The 22,749-nt window shown below is 34.3% G+C and overlaps 2 protein-coding genes across 4 annotated transcripts; both read right to left on the reverse strand.

Annotated features, from left to right (window-relative positions):
* Positions 1-5,293: 5,293 nt before the first annotated feature.
* On the reverse strand, positions 5,294-10,047 carry LOC139896266 (peptidyl serine alpha-galactosyltransferase). Of its 3 annotated transcripts, none has more exons than XM_071878863.1 (8): positions 9,605-10,047; positions 8,955-9,125; positions 8,527-8,770; positions 7,997-8,197; positions 7,267-7,742; positions 7,005-7,169; positions 6,283-6,526; positions 5,294-6,184 (listed from the first exon to the last, which is right to left on the reverse strand). In XM_071878863.1, exons 1-8 carry the CDS (start codon positions 9,901-9,903, stop codon positions 5,540-5,542), a joined length of 2,445 nt encoding a protein of 814 aa, XP_071734964.1. In that variant the 5' UTR covers positions 9,904-10,047; the 3' UTR covers positions 5,294-5,539. The 3 variants fall into 3 exon arrangements, with proteins under 3 accessions (XP_071734964.1, XP_071734966.1, XP_071734965.1); XM_071878865.1 differs by having other exon boundaries at positions 5,296-6,184; positions 9,630-9,767; XM_071878864.1 differs by having other exon boundaries at positions 5,296-6,184; positions 9,612-9,726.
* Positions 10,048-12,722: 2,675 nt separating this feature from the next.
* Positions 12,723-16,716, reverse strand: LOC139896268 (uncharacterized membrane protein At3g27390-like). The gene is made up of 10 exons (XM_071878866.1): positions 16,454-16,716; positions 16,257-16,365; positions 15,949-16,141; positions 15,672-15,805; positions 15,293-15,581; positions 15,109-15,215; positions 14,888-15,020; positions 14,079-14,277; positions 13,753-13,990; positions 12,723-13,128 (listed from the first exon to the last, which is right to left on the reverse strand). Exons 1-10 carry the CDS (start codon positions 16,545-16,547, stop codon positions 12,891-12,893), a joined length of 1,734 nt encoding a protein of 577 aa, XP_071734967.1. The 5' UTR covers positions 16,548-16,716; the 3' UTR covers positions 12,723-12,890.
* Between the last annotated feature and the right edge of the window lie 6,033 nt (positions 16,717-22,749).

Raw genomic sequence — 22,749 nt, forward strand, 5'->3', positions numbered from 1 at the left:
TTTTATTTTTTATTTTTTATTTTCCTAGTTATTTGTGTTATGCTCTGTCGGGATTTAGGCTTGTAGTCATGCCACTTGTTTTTTTTTTTTTTTTTTTTTTTTTTTTGGTTTTGATCACTTTTATATTCTAAAAATTGTTGATCTTCATATTCATATAATATTATTATATTTTTTGAAACAAAAAAATTTACGGCTATTAAATCCAAGATAAGGCCAAATTAAGGTACCATGAGGTTAAGATAAATTGAAACTGATCATGAAGTTAAGGCTTTATTCCCATTCTTGCTTTAAAAAAAAAAAAGAAAAAAAAAATGCTAAAGTCCCGTTTTACCAAATAATCTCATAACTAATTACCACTTGTAGAGCACGCATAATTGACCAAGCAATCCACCTTACTCCCCAAGTAATAATCATAAACATTCCCAAATCTTTAACTTTATCATACTCTATAAATAAATTCACTCGAGACGTACAATTCTATTCCCAAAATCATTAGCTCTCATAACAACAATACCAATGAAGCGCGAGGGTCGTCAACACGGCGTCGTTAGGAGCAACCCCATCCTCCCAACTCCCTTTTCTCATAAACGTTACGTTAAACCGGTGGATCCCACCTTGGTTACCGGTTTATTCACAAAAGTGTCAAAAAAGCCCACAAATCAATCCAAATTCACTGGTAAATGTGGTACGGCCCGATGCCCCGGTTGTCATATACATCCGGCTACCAAGTCTAAAGATAAGGCCAAAGGCACAATGAAGTTGAGATCATCAGATCCTGATCATGGATTGATTAGTAATCGTGATGGTAATTCGGCTACTACCGCTTTAGAGTACTTAGGTAACGACAAAAGTTATGATGAAGGTGATCAATATGATCATGATTATGATTATGATTATGATTATGATTATGATGATAATGCTAGTTGTGAAGTTGAAGCTGGGATTGGGCGTGCAACGTTAATTGTAACAAGTGAGCCTATTAAAAGTGCAGATAGAGATGAATTAAAGGGTTATTGTGATGTAGGATTGGATTGGGGAGAGGGTGATTTAGATGAGTTTGATGGATGGTGTTTAGTTGAACATAATTTTATGTGATTATCATATCATATGCTCTGTTTATTTTATTTTATTGTAAATGTTAGTAATATTAATGTGTGTTTTTTTTTCTAATGTTTTTGCTTTCTATACAATAAGTTCGATTATTAATGTATTGATCTGCATATTGACACTTTATCCCTGTAAAAATAAATATGTACAAAACAGAAGTACCATTGTTTTAGAACAAATACAATGAATTGAAGCACTTTTAAAATGTCTGCAAGTTTAGGAAAACAATTTGGTTAAATGATGTGATTAAGTTTAAACTGAGAAATTTGATTAAGTTATCTTGAAATTCACAATTATTTTGTGAAATATTTTCTCATTAGTCATCCTTTTTTTTAATATACTTCATTATATTTGGTCTAAATTGGTCAAGAGCTAAAAAAGGGTTCCCATGACAGACTGTTAAAATCTAGCCAGAACAGAGTGATCAGCAAGATTACATTCTCAAGTGTGTTCTTGATTCTTTTACAATTTATATATGGATCTCTGTGTGCATATCACTTCAATTAGAGTCTTTTATGTATAAAACATGTTGGAGTTCAAGGTGTTCATGATTTTTGTGCAAGTATCGTTTTTTTTTTTTGTTAAAATAACGATTACTATTAAAATCAAGAGGTATTCATCATTAGATGAAACCCCCAAACCGATACAAGCAACGAAACCAAACACAACGAATGACTAGGAGAGAGTAAACTGACCAACCTAACTAAAATGCTAACTCGAGTCCTACGAACAAAACAAGTAGAACACCAACCTCAAAAAAGCAACAAAAACAACAATAAAAATCAAACACAACCTAGCTAAACAAAGCAATCTAACTCTGAAACAATCAAAATAAACGGCTATGAACTACCGTTTTTTGTTGTTCCTTTCGTCCGGCCGAGAAGTCATGCCATCCACCTTCTCAATATGAACACCTTTACCTCTTCTCGATTTAAAATTGTACGAGCTAACGTCAGATGAGCTACCATTAATAACTGAACCCGGAGCGCACGGAGGGATCAAACCAAGATCCGCTAAACCTTGAAAGAATCCTTTACCATCCTTTTTCGAATTGTCTACTTCATGTTCATCCCTAAGCACGTACGAATCCTTATCCATCTTCGCCTTGATTTTACCTTTCTTTGAACGGGGACCTAAAGGATGATCGGTAGCAACTTGCTCAACAGAAGAAGGATCAACAGGAACATTATCGACTATCGGGACTGCAACAGTTTCTTGCAAATCAGAAACAACTTCCTTTGAAACATAAACTTCGGCAACAGGGACTTCCACACAATTATTAAACATGTCTCGATCAGCATGAGTTTGAATCGGCGAATTAGCATAAGCACCTTCATCAAAACTACCAAACTTCAAGGTTGAACCAACAAGTTCGCTCGTCTGTTTTTCACTCGCGACAGCAACCTCAGTAGCATCTACAATAACATCCATATCAGCAGATTCGTCGACTTCATTCTCACATCCTTGCGCACTTTCTTGAACGACTACCGAATCCTCAACCACTAAAGCGTCTTGCACCTTAACAACTTGATTTTCATAATTGGGATGTCCCGTCATAACAATCCGATTTGAAATGGCAAGGAGATCGGAAGGGAAAACATCATTAAACCAATTATCGTTTGACTTGATTAGTAATAATGTATTTAATTTTTCAAAGAAATCTTCAAAATAATTTTCCAGTTAATACGAAAAAGTAACCATATTCAGGATGTGTGGGTAAAAATAAGGTTAAAATTATCACCCTTCAACCCGTTTGACATTTTGGGTCAGGTTAGGGGTCAACCCACACAACTTGATTTTTGTGAAGAGTTTGACATTTTTGTGAAAAGTAACCATACAAGATTAATATTCTTACCCATCAACCTGGAACCAACCTCACAAATTTGACCCAGATCGACCCGATACCAACCACTCAGCAAATTTGACTCAATTACCTAACCATGCAGGTGGTGTTCTAGTAGGGAAATATATTTTATTTTTTTTAAGGCAAACGCACACACCCAACATATCACATAACCCAACCCAAATTGCCACCCTAAGTAAAATGATAAGCAATCTCTATGCTTGTTGAGGCTTAAGTTCGAGCTATATGTGCCACACTGATTTCTTTGGAAAGATAAACTTTGTCTGATTCAAATGCGTGTGAAGTTATAAGATCCGGGTAGTTGACCAATAATATCATTACCAGTAATGTAGTAGATTATAATATACAAATTTAAAGAACATGTATAGCACTTGGAACACAATGGACACCTAATTACCACTTGTAGAGCACGCATAGTTGACCAAGCAAACCACCTTCTTCACCAAGTAATCAAACATTCCAAAATCTTTGACTTTATCATACCTCACTTTCTATATAAAATCACACAACACAACTCTATCCCCAAAATAATCAGCTCTCATAACTACAATATCAATGAAGCGTGAGGGACGCCAACACGGCGTTGTTAGGAGCCACGCAATCCTCCCGGATCCCTTATCTCATAAAAGATACATAAAAACAGTGGATCCCACCTTGATCACCGGTTTATTCACCAAAGTGTCAAGGAAGCCCACAAATCAATCCAAGTTCACTGGGACATGTGGTTTGGCCCGATGCATTGTTTGTAATGTCCGTCCGGGTACTAAGTCTAAAGGTAAGGCCAAAGGCACCATGAAGTTGAGATCAAGAGAATCTGATCATGGACTGATTAGTAGGCCTGACGGTAAGTCGGCTACTAGTGCTTTAGCTTATGTAGCTAACGACGAAAGTTATGATGAAGGTGACCAATATGATTATGATTATTCTAGATGTGAAGTTGAAGATAAAGATGAATTTATGAGTTATTGTGATGTAGGATTGGGTTGGGGAGAAGGTGATTCAGATGATGAGTTTGATGGATGGTATTTAGTTGGACATAATTCTATGTGATTTCATCAAATGGGATCATCATTTTATATGTTGTCTAGTAATAATAGTAATAGTAATAGTAATTTCTGTGCTGGTTTTTAATCAATTTGGTCAATAGGAGAGTTTTAACCATTGAAAAAAATATATTATTGCAAAAGATTTTTCTCTGGAAACCTTAGCCGGTCCACACAAGGCTCATATGCCCAACACGTGCCCGTTAATGTCCCACTGCAAAAGGTTTTAGAATACAGCATTTGGAACACATGGTACAAGTTACTTCTTTTGTCAAAACAAGGACACTTGTCTTAAACCAAACAAAGAGACATGCAAACAAACCATCTTCAACACATTCACATTAACATCAACATCCATCCAACCACTTTTATCAACCAGGGTCTCTTTCATTTCATACTTGCTAATAAAAACTCAAGAAACACAATTTATGTACCTTAGTTAATCTGTACAAATGAAGATAGCGGGTCAACATCAACACGGTGTCGTTTGGAGCTACACAAACCTCTTCCTGCTGTTGCTGACTCTCTTATTATTTTTGTTTCAATGGAGATATGATGTAAATATAGTAGCGGAAACCGACAATTCAATCACCAAAGTGTTGAACGATGGCGTCTCACCTTTTTTAGCTGGCGTTATAAATAAAGGTGCAGTTGCAGATTATGATTATGATGATGATGATGATGATGATGATGATGATGACTATGATAACGATTATGATTATGATTATGATTATGATTATGAGTATGATTAGACTACGATTATGGATATGATTAGGACACAATCCTCCTGCTGCTGCTGCTGCTGCTGACACTGTTATTATTATTTTTTATTATTTCTTTTATTTTTATTTTTATCGTTGTTGTCTACTACTGGATTAAGTTTGATTATGTCAATAAAAATATGTAATTTGTAATGTTTTTAAATAAAACAAGGTGTTACATGACTTATAGTTATCGAACTTGGTCTTTTCGCTGTTATATTTATGTTATTGACTTGTCACAAATACATAGTCCAACTGAATTGTAACTAAATTAACTGACAAAAACAAACAAGTTAACCAATCCACACCTGCACTAAAACCTAATATAACCACGCCGTTTTTTTTAACAAAATCATCCAATTAATCCATAAATTCAGCATTTTTCAACCATAACAGCCTGTGCGCAGTACTATCGTTACACCATTCACAAGACCTGATAACTTCATTTAAATTCTCTACAAGGATAACATGTACAACTCAAGCAAAAAGACCTTGTTATCGGTAAAACACAAATAACGGAGCTACAGTTTACAACAAAAGGATTCATGTACTATAAATTACAGTATATATTAAGAGTTTTAAAATAACTTAACTTTTACAATAATAAGGAATGTACATTCTCCAGACACAAAACTACATGTAATCTAACACAACATCATCATTTCAAGATTGTCTCACTCATTATATCAAAATTTCAGGGGCTACCAACGTATGTAACTCAACCTTAATAATAAAACCAATTAAAAACCGATTATATGAAGTTTTCATGATGCTTCGGTGGTATGAACAGTGTCATCACCACCCCAAAAACCTGCACGTGACGACCGTCTCCTGTTCTTATAACCTTTCCCTTTTTTCTTTTGCCCTTTACGTCCTCTAAGTATCACCATCATCACCACTCCAAAACCAAAAACCGAAGATAACCATAGAAAGATCATCCAAAATCTAAAGTGAAGAAACGTTTCACTCGATTCTTCAGGCAACAATGAGTCCACCACTGATGTCGAATTATTACTTGCTTTCTCAAATTGACCTAATTTACGAGCCACGTCATCTTCATTGACTTTTTCAAGATCTGGTGGGACCCGGGAATTGGGGTCACCACATTTTCTCCTCTCATGGTGTAAACGAAGAGCTTCGTTTAGTTTGGTTCCACATTCTATGCTTAATAAGTCACGTTGTTTAGTGTCTTCGTTTGTTTGGTCAACTTCTGACGGGTCGGGTGGATCAGGAAACGTAGCCCAACAGTTGTTGACCAGGTCAACGGTTCTCCAGTTTGCTTTATCAAAGCTCCAGTTCCCAACCTTGAATTCTAACCCGTAATGGAAAACTCGATAGTTTACACCCGGTTCGGGAATATACCCAGGATATATTAAAATCTCACGGCTTATAACATGGTGCAACTTCAACTGCAAAATAATTTATAAAACATGTTATAATTATGGATATTAATATTAATAATAATTTGCATATAAGTATTCACAATAATTAAATTAAATTAAATTACCTCTGCTGCTCCAAAAGAGTAGCCATACATTTCACTAATCCATCCAGATTCGTAAATGTCTCCTGTTATATTTTTTCCGTAATGAGCAGTGTCGGCTCGAACTTCCTCTGTTTTGTGCAACCATAAAAGAGCAAACTTTCGTAGATCGTCAATGTGCATTACGATTACGCCACCAACCTTGTCACATGCTTCAGGATGGCTAGTATGGAGTCTCGCAAGTTCATTGTTACACCCGATAAGATAGCTGAGATTATTTTAATAAAAAAAACATCAAATTCATCGCATAATACCATTTATACGCTCCTTCCTCAACCAAAATCTACACTTTGATTAAGAGAGTAGTTTCTATGTGTGTGGATGAAGTATTTTGTGGGTGATTTGGGTTGGGTTTTATCTTAAGTGGGTCAAATGAGGATAAAGCAAACTTTATTTACCTGAAATGGGAATGGGTCAAAGGGTTTTGTTTATTAATCCATAAAGTCTATTTTTTAATGCATAAAATATCAAATTTCTTGTATTAATATTGTTTTTGTGATCATACTTGATACTTAGGAGAAAAAAAAAAAAAAAAAAAAAAAAAAAAGGGTCAGTCAAACACGGTCCTCTTGGCATGTGCTAAAAAAATGAGTCTTTTTAAGTCAAACCCGTTTTGACTCGTGATCTAACTTACCTGACCCATCCATATTACTACCTCTAAGAAGAATGGGTATAGTTTGTCTTACTCATAGGGAGTTGAAACGGGTCTGCCACGTGCTGCTTTAAACTCCCATGGAGTAATTGGTCCTCTCATGATCATGTCAGCATCAAGAATTACTATATATTCCGCGTCAGTTTGAACATGATTAAGCCAATGTAGTACTGCAGCCGGTTTATTTATAGCCGGATACCTATTAACATCATACATACAAACATAAAAAAAAAACATGTCACAACTCAATTCTAAAAAAAAAAAAAAAAAAAAAAAAATGATGCGCGTTTACTAACCAATCGCCTGTTAACGGATGCCGGCTCATAGACGGGACGTAATGTGTGGGCGCCAAATCATGACCCTTATATTGTTTCAGGTCTTCATCTGTACAGCTTAAAAGTCTCGTAATATTTCCAGGCTGTCCGCTGAGTTTAAAGCTGTGCATTAAACCAACAGTTTGCCAATCGAAATACGGAGTACATTCAGTAGAGAAAAGTGTGTGGATTTTTGTATTTGAATTTGTAGGTTCGTCTACTTTTTGTTCTTCATGTTGTGATTCCATTATTTGCAGGCTTTGTGGGGTCAGACCTTTTGGTTTAGTCATCTCACCGAAACTTTTGCTTCTCAAGAAACTCATATATTTTGACCATTTAGGCTTCGGGCATCCAAATGTTGTGTGTTGTATTATAAGACCTTGATTTAGTGTGTTTATACATTCTATATTCAATAAATGTCCCCTCTGCTTGTGTTGATTAGGCTCCAGTGCTTTCACCTGCCAAAATGGGTTGGCACTATTGCGTGTCAAAATGGGTCAGGTACAACCGACCCACACAAACTTTTCTTATCCATTTATCAGATTCACAAATAATATATATGTGACTAACTCACATTTGACCCGTTTTTTTAGCTAATTTGTTAGCTTGACCCATCACACACGTACACACAGACACACACAATGCACAATTCACATCATCCTATTTACATGTAGATGGGTTAATATTGCCACCAAACTTGTAACTGTGTTACCTCTCGGGGATAAGGAGGTTCGGGGAAGAGCCGGTTACAGTCGTAAACGATACTATCTTCATGGTGATCTAATTTACTAAAGGACCAGTTCCCAACAGAAAACGGTAAACCGTAATGCATAAGAATAGGTTCAACGCCTTCGCGTGGGATGTATCCTGGGTAGATCATCAGGTTATCATTTATTTTGTGTCGAAGTCCCACCTGAATATTCAAATAGCAACAAATAAGAACTTGAAATAAAAAGGCAAAAATTTAAAAACGCAAAAAGGATTGTAAGAGATAACGATTTGAATATATCAAAGTTAAAATGTAGAAATTTGAATCCATTTATAGTTATATATGGGTCAACTTGAATAAGAGTTTATACTTAACGGGTCAAATGAGGCACATATAAAACAACTAGATTATATTAATATAGTTTGCGGAGTACTAAAAAAGTGGACAAATTAACGACCAACCTGACCCATACTAAAAACAAACTGTTTCAACCTGTCACCCAACCCGCCCATTTTACCATGTGTAAAGAGTACCTCTGCTGCACCAAATGAGTATCCATACATCTCACTGATCCATCCCTTTCCATAGATATCACCAGTAAAATTTGTTCCCCAATGTGCAGTGTCTTGTCGAACTTCCTCTGTTTTAGACAGCCACATTGGTGCTAAAGCTTTAAGATCATCTATATGCATAGCTAAAAGCCCACCAACTTTGTCACATAATTCAGGGTTCTTAGTGTGCAACTTTGCAAGTACATTATCACATCCTACCAAATACCTACAACAGCAACAACAACAACAACAACAACAACAACAACAACAAAAAATAAAAAATAAAAAATAAAAAAAATAAAAAAATAAAAAAATTCAACAAGAAATCATTGTATATAAAACGTGCTTTTGGTACATTCCTAACCTATTTTATTTGTAAAAAGATTATGAAAATGAGTGTTTATTTATACCCATAATATGCAGCAACAGGCCTGCCTTTCTCTGCACCAATCTCCCATGGTATGATCGGACCTCGAATAATCATATCCGCATCTAAAATAACAACCCAATCGACGTTTTGTGCATCTTTACTATGTTTCAGCCAATGGACAACTCCCGCCGGTTTGTTAATCGCAGGGTACCTGTATTTTAAACAAATGTTTTATTTAATCTTAAACAACTTATTTCAAGCATGCTAAATCCAAAAAACTTATATGCTATTCAGCCTATTCTCATATATATTTTGCATAAATGCCTACAAAAACAGCACCAACAAGAAATATCATTTTAATAATCCTTTTCATACTTTTCATTCAAGGTATTGAACTTTAGAACTTTTATCTTTTAATGTATCAAACTTTCAATATTTTGCTATCATATTGTATACTATGAATCACCTAACTGGTAAAAAATGACAACTTTTGTAAAGCTTTTGTTGACATGGGCAACCATATAAGTTCATCAGCAAAAATCAGTAGTATGTTTAAAACAAATTTGCCATTTACTTACAGATAGTACAACATGCATATAACCTAATGAGCTCCAAATAATCATTTATCAACAAAATTACAATAAATTAACAAACTTTATTCGATATCATAATCAAATTCATTCAAATTACCAATCACCAGTTATGGGGTGTTTACTCATTGAAGGGACTTCAAAAGTGGGAGCCAAGTTCATTCCTTTATACTTCTTTTTTTCCTCATCAGTACAGCTGAGAAGCCGGGTAATCGGGCCGGGTTGACGGGCTTTCCGGAAACTATGAACAAGCCCAACCGTTTGCCAGTCAAAGTAGTTATTGCATTCAACTGAAAACAATGTGTGGATTCTTGGGGGTGATTCTTGACCCGACCCGATATTGATTAAACAGAATAATAATGATAATACAGCAAGTAGGGCGGTCAAAAACCCTATCATTTTAATCGGTGAATTGAAATGATGATGAATGAAATGAAGAAGATCTGGATCGCATGACTTATTAATTTAGAGGATGAATAATTGAGTTTTTTTCTTATAAAAAAGAAAGAAACAAAGGGGTTGGTGATGGAGAAGAAGTGACAATGAGGAATTGAAAACTCGATCAAAAAGTCAAAACGATAAACGTTTCTACTTAATAAAAAAAACGTTAATTAATTAATTTATCTTTATATTAATCTATTATATATTTATTTATATGATTAAAAATATATAGACAATATCATTATTTATTTAATTTATTAATATTATTTATACATTCAATTAATTATATTTAAATATTAAAGATAAATTAAGGGAGATATTCTCACACACACTTTTTTGATCCTCACACACCAATTTAAAGAAATGGAGTATTATTAGAAGAGTAAAAGGTTAAAATAAGTGTATGAGGATCAAAAAATGATGTGTTAGAATCATCCTCCATAAATTAATGGTAGTGTTATATTCACTTTTTTATTTTAATAAATCCACCTACTTTTATGCGTAAAGTACTTGTACTCTACATATGCTTGTAACAATAGATTTTTCGTATTCAAGGGGGATGTGCCTCACCGCGGTCAAAAACACTTATGCACTTTTGAAATTTACATCAAAATCTCAAAATACAAACGGACAGCATAACGACTAGAAATCAACACTTAGTAAAAATTTCACTGTCTAAGACCATCGGTCGATCGTCAGAGACTATCGGCCGATCGTCACTACTCCATCGGCCGGTGGACTACACCATCGGTCGATCGTTAAATTTTCAACCGTTCTTCGAAGGACTTCCACCATCGGTCGATCGTCTAGTCCGTCGACCGATCGTCTCACTCCATCGGTCGATGGTCAGAGACCATCGGCCGAGGGTAGTTCATCTGCAGAAGCTGAAGCCAAAGTGGCGGGTTTCACCCAAATTCATCCAATTCTTGCTCTAGAGCTCGATTTTTAGCTCAAAACTGACCAAATCTAAGACACTATACATCAAGAAACATAAACCCACAAGATTTGGACTCAACCAACATCAAATTCAACTCTTTTGACCCAAATTACCCACTTTGTAAAAACTATCACAAAAACCCAATTTTCTTGAAGATTAAATCATGAAAACTTGTGATTCTTACCTTGATAGAATCAGTAGATCATAAGGAACACGAAAATGTAAATGATTTGAGCTCAAGAACAAAGATTAGAAATTAGGGTTTGATAGGATGGAGAGGTGAGTGAACGGGTGGGTTTGGGGAATTTTCTAGAAAATGGAAGAATAACCCTCCCACCAAACACTTATGAGTCTTAAAACTCATACATCACAACACACGGGTATTTATCAGTTATCTGATATCTTTCGTACATCATTTGGCAACCCAAACGAAGTCCAAATTCAACAAACGAACCTGTTCTGTGACCCTTGTCACAAACTGGTCTCAACTAAATAACCAAATAATTATAAACATATAATTATTAAAATCACTAATTACACCATACCCTAAGGGTACAATGGTCATTTCATCTAGGCCCAAAACGCGGGTGTTACAGCCCCGGTTCCCAGGATTAGGGTATTACTTATTATGTTATGAGCCTACTCAGATAAGAACTAGTTTATTTTTTTGGCCTATTTGTTAGCCGGCTTTAAGCAATTCCTGCTGATATCCCAAGTCTCCAAGCAGGCCCTCTTGGGGATTCTTGAACAAGAGGTTCGTCTTCGTCTTTTGCGAATGAAATTACTATGTCTCCTGATCGGGGAAAGAAATTGAATAAGAAGATGATGATTCTAGTCCTCCTGCTAGTGTGTTGTACACTTCATACTTCCTAGAAAAGTTATAGTAGTGTTTCACTTCTCGAAGAGTCCTTTTGATCATAAACTTCCAAGCCAAACATATGCTTCTCTTTATACCCACTAATGTTATTCTTCGTCCAACCTTAACTATTGAATAATTTCCATTCAAAAAAGAGATGCATGTTAAAAGTGAATTTATCAAAATGATAACTAGAAATATCAACAACCATAAAATAATCATCTCAAAATAGTCTTACAAACTTTAATTTCCACACAAGAGCGCACATGCTGTGTTTTTACAATAATAGAAACCATATTAATGTAATTTCTTTAACAAATTGACAAACTTATATTTAAGGTTTATTTGTTACATTTATAGATTAGAATATATAGATTAGATATTTTTTTATATTAATGATGATGTTAATGATAATGATTGTAATTAAAATATGACAAACTTAATCAGTTTTGTTTCTTCCATTTGTCTCTAAATAAAGTTTCTCTTAATTTAAAATATATTAATTCTAAGGATTTTTTTTCAATGACAAAATGTATAAGCTATCTTAAGGTGTTTAAAAACTTGTACCTAGCTGTCATGTTGACTTTTAGATGACGCTCATTGAAAATTTACAAATATATAGGGTTGTAGTTAGAAAGATATTTTTTGATTTTTTTTTAAAGAGATCTCTTGGAAATGTCATTAAGGTGCATAAAAGCTTGTAAAATTCAATAACAACCGCTTTAAAGTCAAAGGTAACTGTTAAGTATGAGTTTTTGATACATTTTAACCGCAACCAAGCGTTGTCGTTAGATTATGTTTTTATTTATTATTATTATTTTTTTCAAAACCATGATATATGTTTCAATCTCATGATGCACTTTTTAAATTTAAAGCTTAATGACTTTTCATTGCTGATGTGTAATATTAGGAGATGATGTGGTAAATATGCCTTCTACAATTCATTTGTAGCACAATCAATATATGCAACCTTTGCCATCTTTTCTGTTATAATTAAAGTCACTGAAATACTAAATTAAACATAATAACCTGTTCTAATAAACTAACATCAAATTGATAATTATATGTTAGAACCATCTGGCTTTATAAAGTTACAAAAGAAATGGTTAGTAATTAGATGTGGTCATCTCCCTTTCACTGGTAAAACTTAATTTACACAACATCAATATCTCTTTCAACCTCTTCTTGATCATCTTCTTGATTACTAGTTTTCGTTCTAAAAGATCTTTGATTGCTATACTTTCGACCAACCGTAGATTCCAAACCCGGCGAAAATTGACCTCCATTATTGTTCCTCCGGTCAAGTTCTTCTGATATAGCCTTTATGCTACTCTCAAAACGCCTCCTGTATGTCGGGTACCTTGATATCGACTTTGTGATACCTTGAAGTCTTTCACAAAAAATTTAAATTCATCAGTAAAAAAAAAGGTACCGAACATAAACATGTATGGAAACGAAATCTTATGCATATAAACGTTGCAACAGGTGGCAAACTCGACCCATTTACTTACAAACTGGTGGAGGTACGGCTTGTATTAAACTCAAACCTGTCAAATGTCTTAATTTGAATAGCTATGAAATGAACAAGACAAACGGGCGGAAAGTTGCCCAAAGCGTAATTAGTACAGGTAAATATATCGCTTTTGTAACCACGTTTAAGTGATTAGCTTGTACTCAATCCGTCCCAAAATAATAGTAACAAAATAATGTCACAGTTTTACTTTTGAAGTCTTTCTTTTCAACTTTGACTGTATATATTTTTGTTTGAGTTATATAATATTTAAAGAAAAATAGCAAAGAACAAACGTCCAAAATCTAGTCCATTTATATAAATTTCATCAAATATTATATAAAACTAGCAAAAATATTTAAAGTCAAAGTTGGGAAAGAGACTTTTAGAGGTCAAATGAGACAGTTATTTTGGGACAGATTTAAGGTGGGTCAACCCATTCCAAACAACATGTTTGACTTGTTACTCAATCCGAACACCACTAAACACAAGATATGTTATTACCTTCGAGCCAATGCATCAAGCTCAGCCCGTCTAAGCTCAGACTCGGGTGGTGGACCAATGTTCAAGTACTTATCAGCATCACCACTAAGCATAACCAGTTTGCCCAAATATTCCTCTTCCGATTCAGTTAAATTATGTGCTCTAATTTGATCTTTAATAACCAAAAGAGGGTTCAAGAACCAATCATAAAATGTATCTTTCGGCCTGTTTGCAGTAGTTATCTCTGTAACATTATCCTCTACAGTACAAACCGAAAAGCACAATGTACATTAGCACAAAAGTAGTAAAATTTTCTGAATTTGAATGATACTTATCATTTCCTTTACCTAATAATATACCGACACAATCGGCTTTTGCAGATCGAAGAAGTGCTTGGAATAGACAATAAGCTGGGAGACCAACACTAATGACTCTTCCACTAGCCTTGCCGGATTTTGCATCATCGATCTCCTTAATCGTTATTAACCCTTCCAAAACCATGAATTCACCTTGTCGACGACATTCTTGAAATAAGCTATCGAGCAACTATTTACATCAAGTGTCGAATCACGATCAGAACATTACATTGATAAAATATCTTAGAGAAAGCAAAATGGGCGGGTTGGTTAACAGGTCAAGACATGTAAGTTTTTTAATAAAGGATAAAGAGGACTGGGTCGACCTGTAAACTTTTTTTTGTCCAATTATTAAAGGTTTATAGAAACTATATTGCTATAAGAAGAATCTAGTTTTTATGAAGGGTTTTTCTAACCATGGCACCGGTTAAGCTGCATTTAGTGAACTCGAAATTTACTAAAATCTTAACATTATTTATTTAATATACATTAATTCAATCTAAAAGTTACCTTATGTATTGGTGTATGCTGATATTTGAGGAAACTTCGAGTTTATTAAATGCAGCTGAACGTATGCCACAAGGGCATACGTTAGCAAAACCCTTTTATGAATGAAACGATGTAGGAGGGCTTTAAGCAAATTAATATGATGCAGTGTTTGTCCCCTTTTAATTAACTGAAAGTCTTGAAATTTTGGCCAATGGAGATACATACAGCCCAAATCGACCCATTTTTGAGCAAACACGCAGGAATTTCCATTTTCTACTTTATGTTTAAAGCATATGATTCGGGTAACTAACCACTAACGGCTTCAACTCAATCATGGGGGCCGTGAAAGAACTGGATCGAGATGGTGGGTTTTTGAAGGAAACTGGCCTTGATAAAGATGCCCTCGAACTTGATTGTGAGCCGGCATTACGTCGATACTTAGGCCTGTTCATATTTGAAAAATAAGCTATGATACGCGCATAAACTAACAAGTTCTTTTGATTACAAAAAATATTGAGAATGGTCATTATACTTTGGAAAGCAAGAACCTTCAGGCATATCAAGAACGTCATTGCTGTATTCATCATATATCGACAATGCAGCTACAATATAGCAAATCCCCATATAGAAAGATGACTCCTATAGATATTAAAGTTCATAAAACGTTTAATTGACTTTTAAAGTCAAACTATAAGAGTTGAAAATGTGATATTGACCTGATACGCAACAACAGCTGCATAAAAGCCAAGAATGATGCTAGCCAACATAGAACCTAGCAACGCGCCAGCAACTGCAAAAGGCCACAGTAAAATTGCAAGACCTGCAAATGGCACACATATAGTTTCCAAAAAAGGGCCTTCTCGACCTATACAATCGTGAAACAAACGGTGCCATCCTTTTAGCAACATATACGGGCTTTTTAGTGCTGCCAAAATTGTGATCACTGGGAAATCGACCACAAATCCTAGCAACCCAACTAAAATAGCTATAGGAACATACACCACCCTGCAAAATCATCAAGAAACACGAGTAATACATCATGAACTGAACCTGAATGACTTGTTTTTAACTTTTAACAATGATATTTTGTCAGACCTAATCTCGATTCTACCCCCGGGAGGGTCTTGTTTACGGAGATCATCCATCACCGAGAAGTATGAGTACAAGCACACATCCGTTAAGTCCCTAACGAACGTTAAACTCCACTTGATAGTATCCCAAGTTCCATCCTGAGAGCCACATATCATGAGAAAAAGTGTTTGCAGGTCAGTAGTGGACTCATTTTCACTTGTGCAAAATTAAACATTTTGACCCATTACTTAATAAACCAACCCGCCCATTTTACCACCTTTACAATTTCTAATCTACTTACTGTAATACAATGGCGAAACTTATCGGGCTTTCCTTCACCAACAGCTTTAAAAGTGCCAAAAACCGGTCCAAGAAAACCGTAAGCTATGCCACCAACAATGCTACCCACAACAACAAAAACAGGCCATAAAGCCAAGGGCAGTATAATCAATACACACAGCACCATTTTCATCACTGGCCCTAATCTTTTAGCACTGCCGTATGACACCATAAAACAAACACAATTCCATTACATCACATTTTCCTATTTAAATCAAAAACAAATGAAATCAAATTCAAGTAAAAATATAAATTAATAAAATAAAGCACCTTAAAATGCAAAAATAAGCCCATACAGCATGTGCAGGCCACAACCCCAAAACAACTACAGAATTCCCAACTGTCATAACTACACAAACTATTGGAACAACAATGGTGCCTGAGATCAAACAAACCCAATTCAGTAAAATATAAAAAGTTTCAATTTTTAGCATTAAGAATTATATAAAATATGAAAAAGGTGTCACCTTTAAGAAAACCAACAAGAAGTAGACCAATGAAATATGGCAAGAAACATATGAAATTCCATAAATACAGAAAAAACCCTCTTGGAGGTTCCATGATCACTTTCTTGTTCTTCACGGAATTTGGATCTCAAGCAAATCCATTAAAACCCGACCCGAATAGTGAACAATATCGGGGTTTTTCGCTGTAGAAATAAACTAGAAGTTGATGCAGAAGTAGTCTTTAAATTGGTAAAGTTTTGAACTTTAAACAGCGCAAAAGCGATTATTCAGTGACAGGGTATTAGACAATGGGCAGTTGAGTAACCGTCCGGTGTCTAAATTTAATAATAATGAAATTTGCGTAAATCATCCTTATGATTTGCGTAAATTTTTAGTAACGGCCCTTTACTATTTTTTGTTACAAAATTCAACCTTAATTTTGAAACATATCAGATCGATATTTTTTACACCAACACTCATTAAGTGATTCTATGATTCTATTATATTCAACTTTTATCAGAAAATTTAACTAATTTTTTTATTTCTTTTTTTCATTTAAAATCATTTTAATTTATCCACTTTGTATCTTGACTTAACTTGGAGTATTTAGGCATTATTTAAATAGTGAGTGTTAATTTTGTATGGTTGATGATTGATCCTTGATTTTGTACGTTGTTTCATGTATTCTTATTACAATATTATACGTGATATATATATACTGGGAATTTTGATGTATAACTTTTTAAATGAGTTTGATATGCTAATTAAAGTTAGATTTTTCAAATGAATATAAAATGGAAATGGATTTATAAAGACGGTCCTTCGAGTTGTTAATTTAATGTACATAAAACGGTTGAACGTAGCGATTAAATATTGACTTTATTGTGATGATTATTGAATTGTATAGTAATTTTATGGATGTTAACAAAACTCTAAAAGTCGTCGTTAACATAAATAATCCTTATAAAATATGTGGATAATGACCCTTTGAATTGCTAAACAGATCAGATGATATATTATTACAATTTTAACGATATTATTTAATAAATAACAAATACTGCCACTAAATTATACGAGATATTTTATAATAAAAAATAGTTAAAAACTGTAACAACCCAACCCGTTATCCAACCGAAAACGCTTAATTTTTTTTTTTTTAAAACAACCCAGTTTCAGGCATATGGAGCGCCGCTCCATATAGGGGCGCGCCGCTCCAAAGTGGCATGTCCACTTTCTTTTTATGCTCGTTCGTAAAACACGTTTCGCAACACTTTTAAATGTAACAAATTATCATAACGCATCAAATATAAGTAAAACTAAGAGTTTCCCACAATAAAATCGAGTTTTACAACACCGGGCCCACATCGACCCAAATTACGACAAGTGACAATTTCGACCCATTTTAGTTTAATACAAAACATAGACCGAGCATGGCGATTGGGGATACACTACCCAATCCTAATCAAATCCACATCACGTCTTCTAAAGCAAACTACGCAAGTCCACTAGTCCCCACACTTACCCGAGCCATCCTCCACGCAAATCTATAAAAAAAATAAACAACGAGAGGGTATGCTATGAAAGCTTAGTGAATGCAATAATTATACATATACATATATAATATACCTACTTGCAAACACTTACATAAATACCTCATACACGCTAGCAATTCATAATTAGCAAACCATCTCAAGTATACAAGCTAATAATCTCCAATATAGCAAACTAGCGTAACCAATAGCATATACTCAACAATATAATATGCTACACTACAACACATACACAAACCATATGGTTAACCATAAACGCTATGGTGCTACCGGCTCGTGGTTCACACCATACGCATTTGAGTCATACTCTTTTATAGTGCTACCGGCTCGTGGTTCACACTTTGTTTTATAGTGCTACCGGCTCGTGGTTCACACTCGATGCTACCGGCTCGTGGTTCACATCTTATTTTATAGTGTTACCGGCTCGTGGTTCACACTCGATGCTACCGGCTCGTGGTTCACATCTTATTTTATAGTGCTACCGGCTCATGGTTCACACTCGATGCTACCGGCTCGTGGTTCACATCTTTTTTTTAGTGCTACCGGCTCGTGGTTCACACTCGATGCTACCGGCTCGTGGTTCACATCTTGACACTCGTCACACACATGTTATGGTACTACCGGCTCATTGGTTCATACCATAACATTCACAAATAAATACACTATATACATACATGCATAATTATTCCACTCACCTTGGAATGCCCGCACAAGTCATGTACAACATGATCTCCGTCCTCAAATCCGAGCAAGTAATCACCTATATTACACATAGGCACAATATATACATAAATAGTCATTCTCTAAAAGAGAACTCGACACAAACATCCTTTAGCCGAGGGATCACACCTTGCTCGCCAAAACCCGCCCATTTAATCACCTAATGAACACAAACCAATTACCACTTCGGGTGGTAATTCAAACGAACACAACAAAGTACAATTTAACCCAAATCATACTTTACACCAATTAGACCAAACCTAGATCTTAAAACTAAATTACTACTTAGGTAGTAATCATTTCAAACGCCAATTACACCAAAACCCCAACACGTGCAACATTGACCCATAACACGGTTGACCACGTTTGACTAAATCTTAAAATATTATTTTAACCCAAAATTACTTCTCGCGAGTAATTACATCCAAAAACATCATTTAACACTTAACATGAGCGTTTAACATCCATTTAATCCAATTTAGTGTCATCCTCAATTTTGACCCAATTCAAATTACCCATTTTGACCAAAGTCATAAAACGCCCCAAAATCACTAACGGCTAGTGATTATATTTACAAGACAACCACTAACACCTAAATCAAGTATTTACCTACTTGATTTACCAAAACTTGACTTAAAACTTAATTTGACACCGAATCAAACTTACTTGTCCCAAAATACCCATTTGACCTAAATTAGGATTTACACCCAAAAATCAAGTCAACACAAGTGTTCTAAGGTTTAACCAACACATGCAAGGTCCAAACTAACAATTTCATCAATCAAAACCCTAAGTCACCAATTTGGGTTTACTTACATGAATCTTACCCAAAAACCCCCAAATTTCACAATAAATGGGTTTATAACTCTAACTAACACAAACCCTAACTCGAACACGAATCTTAAACAATGAAATTCGGATTTAGAATTTACCATAACAATCAAAATGTAGCCGAGAACGAAAGGAAAAACTTTATCACTCGCACCTTTGATCGATTCAAGCTTCATCTTCATCAAAGCTCCAAATCTCTCTCTAGAATCTCCCTCTCTCTCTAAGATAAGATGAGAGAGATGTGTGGATGTCAAAATGATCCAAAAGTGGATCTAAAACTGATCTAAATGCCACAAATCCGTCCACAAGTGAAAGGACCAAAGTACCCCTCATTTAACCCCTTTAAAATGCTGAAAATTGCATCAGACGCAATCGGAGCGCCGCTCCAAAGGGTGGAGCGCCGCTCCAACCTTCAGGTGCTGGTAACCGAGAAAAACAGTTTTTCAGCAACTTGTTTTGGCCATAACTTTTTGACCGTAGCTCCATTTTCGATGAATCAAATATCGTTAGAAACGTAATAAGATTTTCTTTCTAATGGTAAGGTTTTGAAATATCAACTCAAACTTTATTTGGGGTCAAAAAGGTACGTACACCCCTTGTAACTCCAAACAACGTCCAGTTTTCTTCGACGTTCGAGCAAGCAACATGTACATGCTTGGTACACTTCTTACACGCATCGAACAATCATCTTTATACCATTATACAACCCTTGTACGCTATATATATATATATATATATATATATATATATATATATATATATATATATATATATATATATATATATATATATATATATATATATATATATATATATATAACACATATACTATGACGACCCGAAAATTTCTGACCAAATTTAAACTTTATCTTTAAATGATTTAATGTTTTTGACACGATAAGCAAAGTCTGTAATGTTGAGTCTCAAGTTTTGGAACTATATTCATGTAATCAATTATTCTTTGACTGTTCTCGAAGATTCACGAACAATATATATATATATATATATATAACTTAGTGTGTGTGTGTGTGTGTATATATATATATATATATATATATATATATATATATATATATATATGATTTCAAGTTATTTAGTAAACGATAGTAACATTCGATTATTGATTCGATTGATATTTAGATAAGTTAACTAAAACGTTTAAGATGAACCAGTAAAACACTAATTTGCTATAGTATTTTCGAATTGCTACAGTACCCGAAAAGCTACAGTGTTTTCCAAAATCACTATTTGCTACAGTAAAAAAACTTTGCTACAATAACTTTGCTACAGTAAAACACTATTTCAAAATGAAAATATATATATGTATATGTATATACTACGAGACGATGATTTATAGAAGCAAATAACCAAAACACTTAATTGATTAAAGCTACACTTCGAGTGACATAGTTTATCAATGATTAAGTTTAATTTTTGATAAAGGTACACGTCGCGTAACGAAAAGTACTAGTTTTCTAAGCGTACAAAACAACGTTCGATAAACCGGAACCGGGACATAAGTCGAGTGACGACGTACGACTTATCGGAACAAAAATTACAAATCAACTATGCACGGGAATGTAATATAATATATAATTAATTAATATAAATTATATATATTATATATTATTTTATTATGTCGACGAACTAGTGTACAAAAACAGATGTGAGCTGTAAAATCATCCCATGCGATCGCATGGGATATGGCCTAGGAAGCCATGCGATCGCATGGCAATCCTGTACAGGCCAACCACTATAAATTCGATCGAATTCTGTTTATTGATTCACAAATCTCTCCATCTCTATATTACTCTGTATTTTATATTATTATTATTATTATTATTATTATTATTATTATTATTATTATTATTATTATTATTATTATTATTATTATTAATTATATTATTATTATTAAGAGTATTAATATTATTAATAGTAGTATTATTACGCATAAAATACTACGACGAAGTGCTGTTCGAGTTATTTCAAAATGGGTTTTCAAAAGGGATAGAGCTAAGGAAACTATGAGTTATAGCTATGGAGGTTATGGGTATTGTTTGCAAATCAAACCTAGTGTTTATCATCTCTGTTACGTCTACGTACTTTCCTGCAATATTGAATCACAATATTGATACGTGAGCATTCATATCTTATCTTTTATATATTAATTGTGTATCCATGTCTAGTGCTCGAGTATATATATTTATGCATGCTTGTATGCTAAATTTCGTCGTTAAACAGTTTATGATGAATCACGAATTAAATACATATATTACTGATAAAAGGTATATGATATGCATGTTTTTGGAAAGCTGGCGAAAAATCAATAACTTTTCATTTAGAAATCGCGTAATTTCGATGAACGAATTAAAAGATATGGTCAATTGAATTATGATTGACGTTAATTGGAATTGCTTTTGAATCTGCAATTAATATTTAAATAACTTGCTTGTAAGATTGATAAATTGGATTTTTGAATATTACCAGCCGAGTAAATGAATCCTTATATAAGGCACGTCTCGTTTTGTTGAACTATTGTCAAAATTGACTTTTTGAAACGACTTTGGATAATTTTTGTTTGTCGATCTCGAGCATTAGGATTGTGATACACTATGACCTGACCTAGCTTGATAGACAATTATTGACCAACATATGTTCTCTAGGTTGAGATCTACGGTTATTTTGGTATTCCAAGTTTCGGTCACATTTCGGTGAACGACTATATGTGCTGCTAATGTGAGTTTCATTTGCTCCATTTTTAATTGCTTTTGCAATATATATTTTTGGGCTGAGAATACATGCACTTTATTTTAAACGCAATGGATACAAGTACATACTAAATTCTACACCGAGTTTGAACCGAAAATCCCTTAGCTTTGGTAACTAGTAACTGCCGGTTATAAGAACTGGTGGGCGCGAGTAGTTATATATGGATCCATAGGGCTTGACATCCCCGTCTGTTCCAGGTATAGAAACCCTAGCCTGAACTATAAAACAGACGTATGCTATTTAAGTTTAGTACACGTTGGTTTGCGTGTATTGTACATGTTGGTTACATGTATGTTAAAACAGGGGTACTTACTATATAGACGTTAAAGTTTAGTTACCAAGGTGCTCAATCTTGTAAAATATTTTGATAAACGTTTCTGGATGAAACAACTGAAATCTTGTGATCCACCTTTATATACAGATTATACAAAACATTAAAACTATGAA

Source organism: Rutidosis leptorrhynchoides, chromosome 3 (genome assembly GCF_046630445.1).
Source record: "Rutidosis leptorrhynchoides isolate AG116_Rl617_1_P2 chromosome 3, CSIRO_AGI_Rlap_v1, whole genome shotgun sequence".
Taxonomy (NCBI): Eukaryota; Viridiplantae; Streptophyta; class Magnoliopsida; order Asterales; family Asteraceae; genus Rutidosis; species Rutidosis leptorrhynchoides.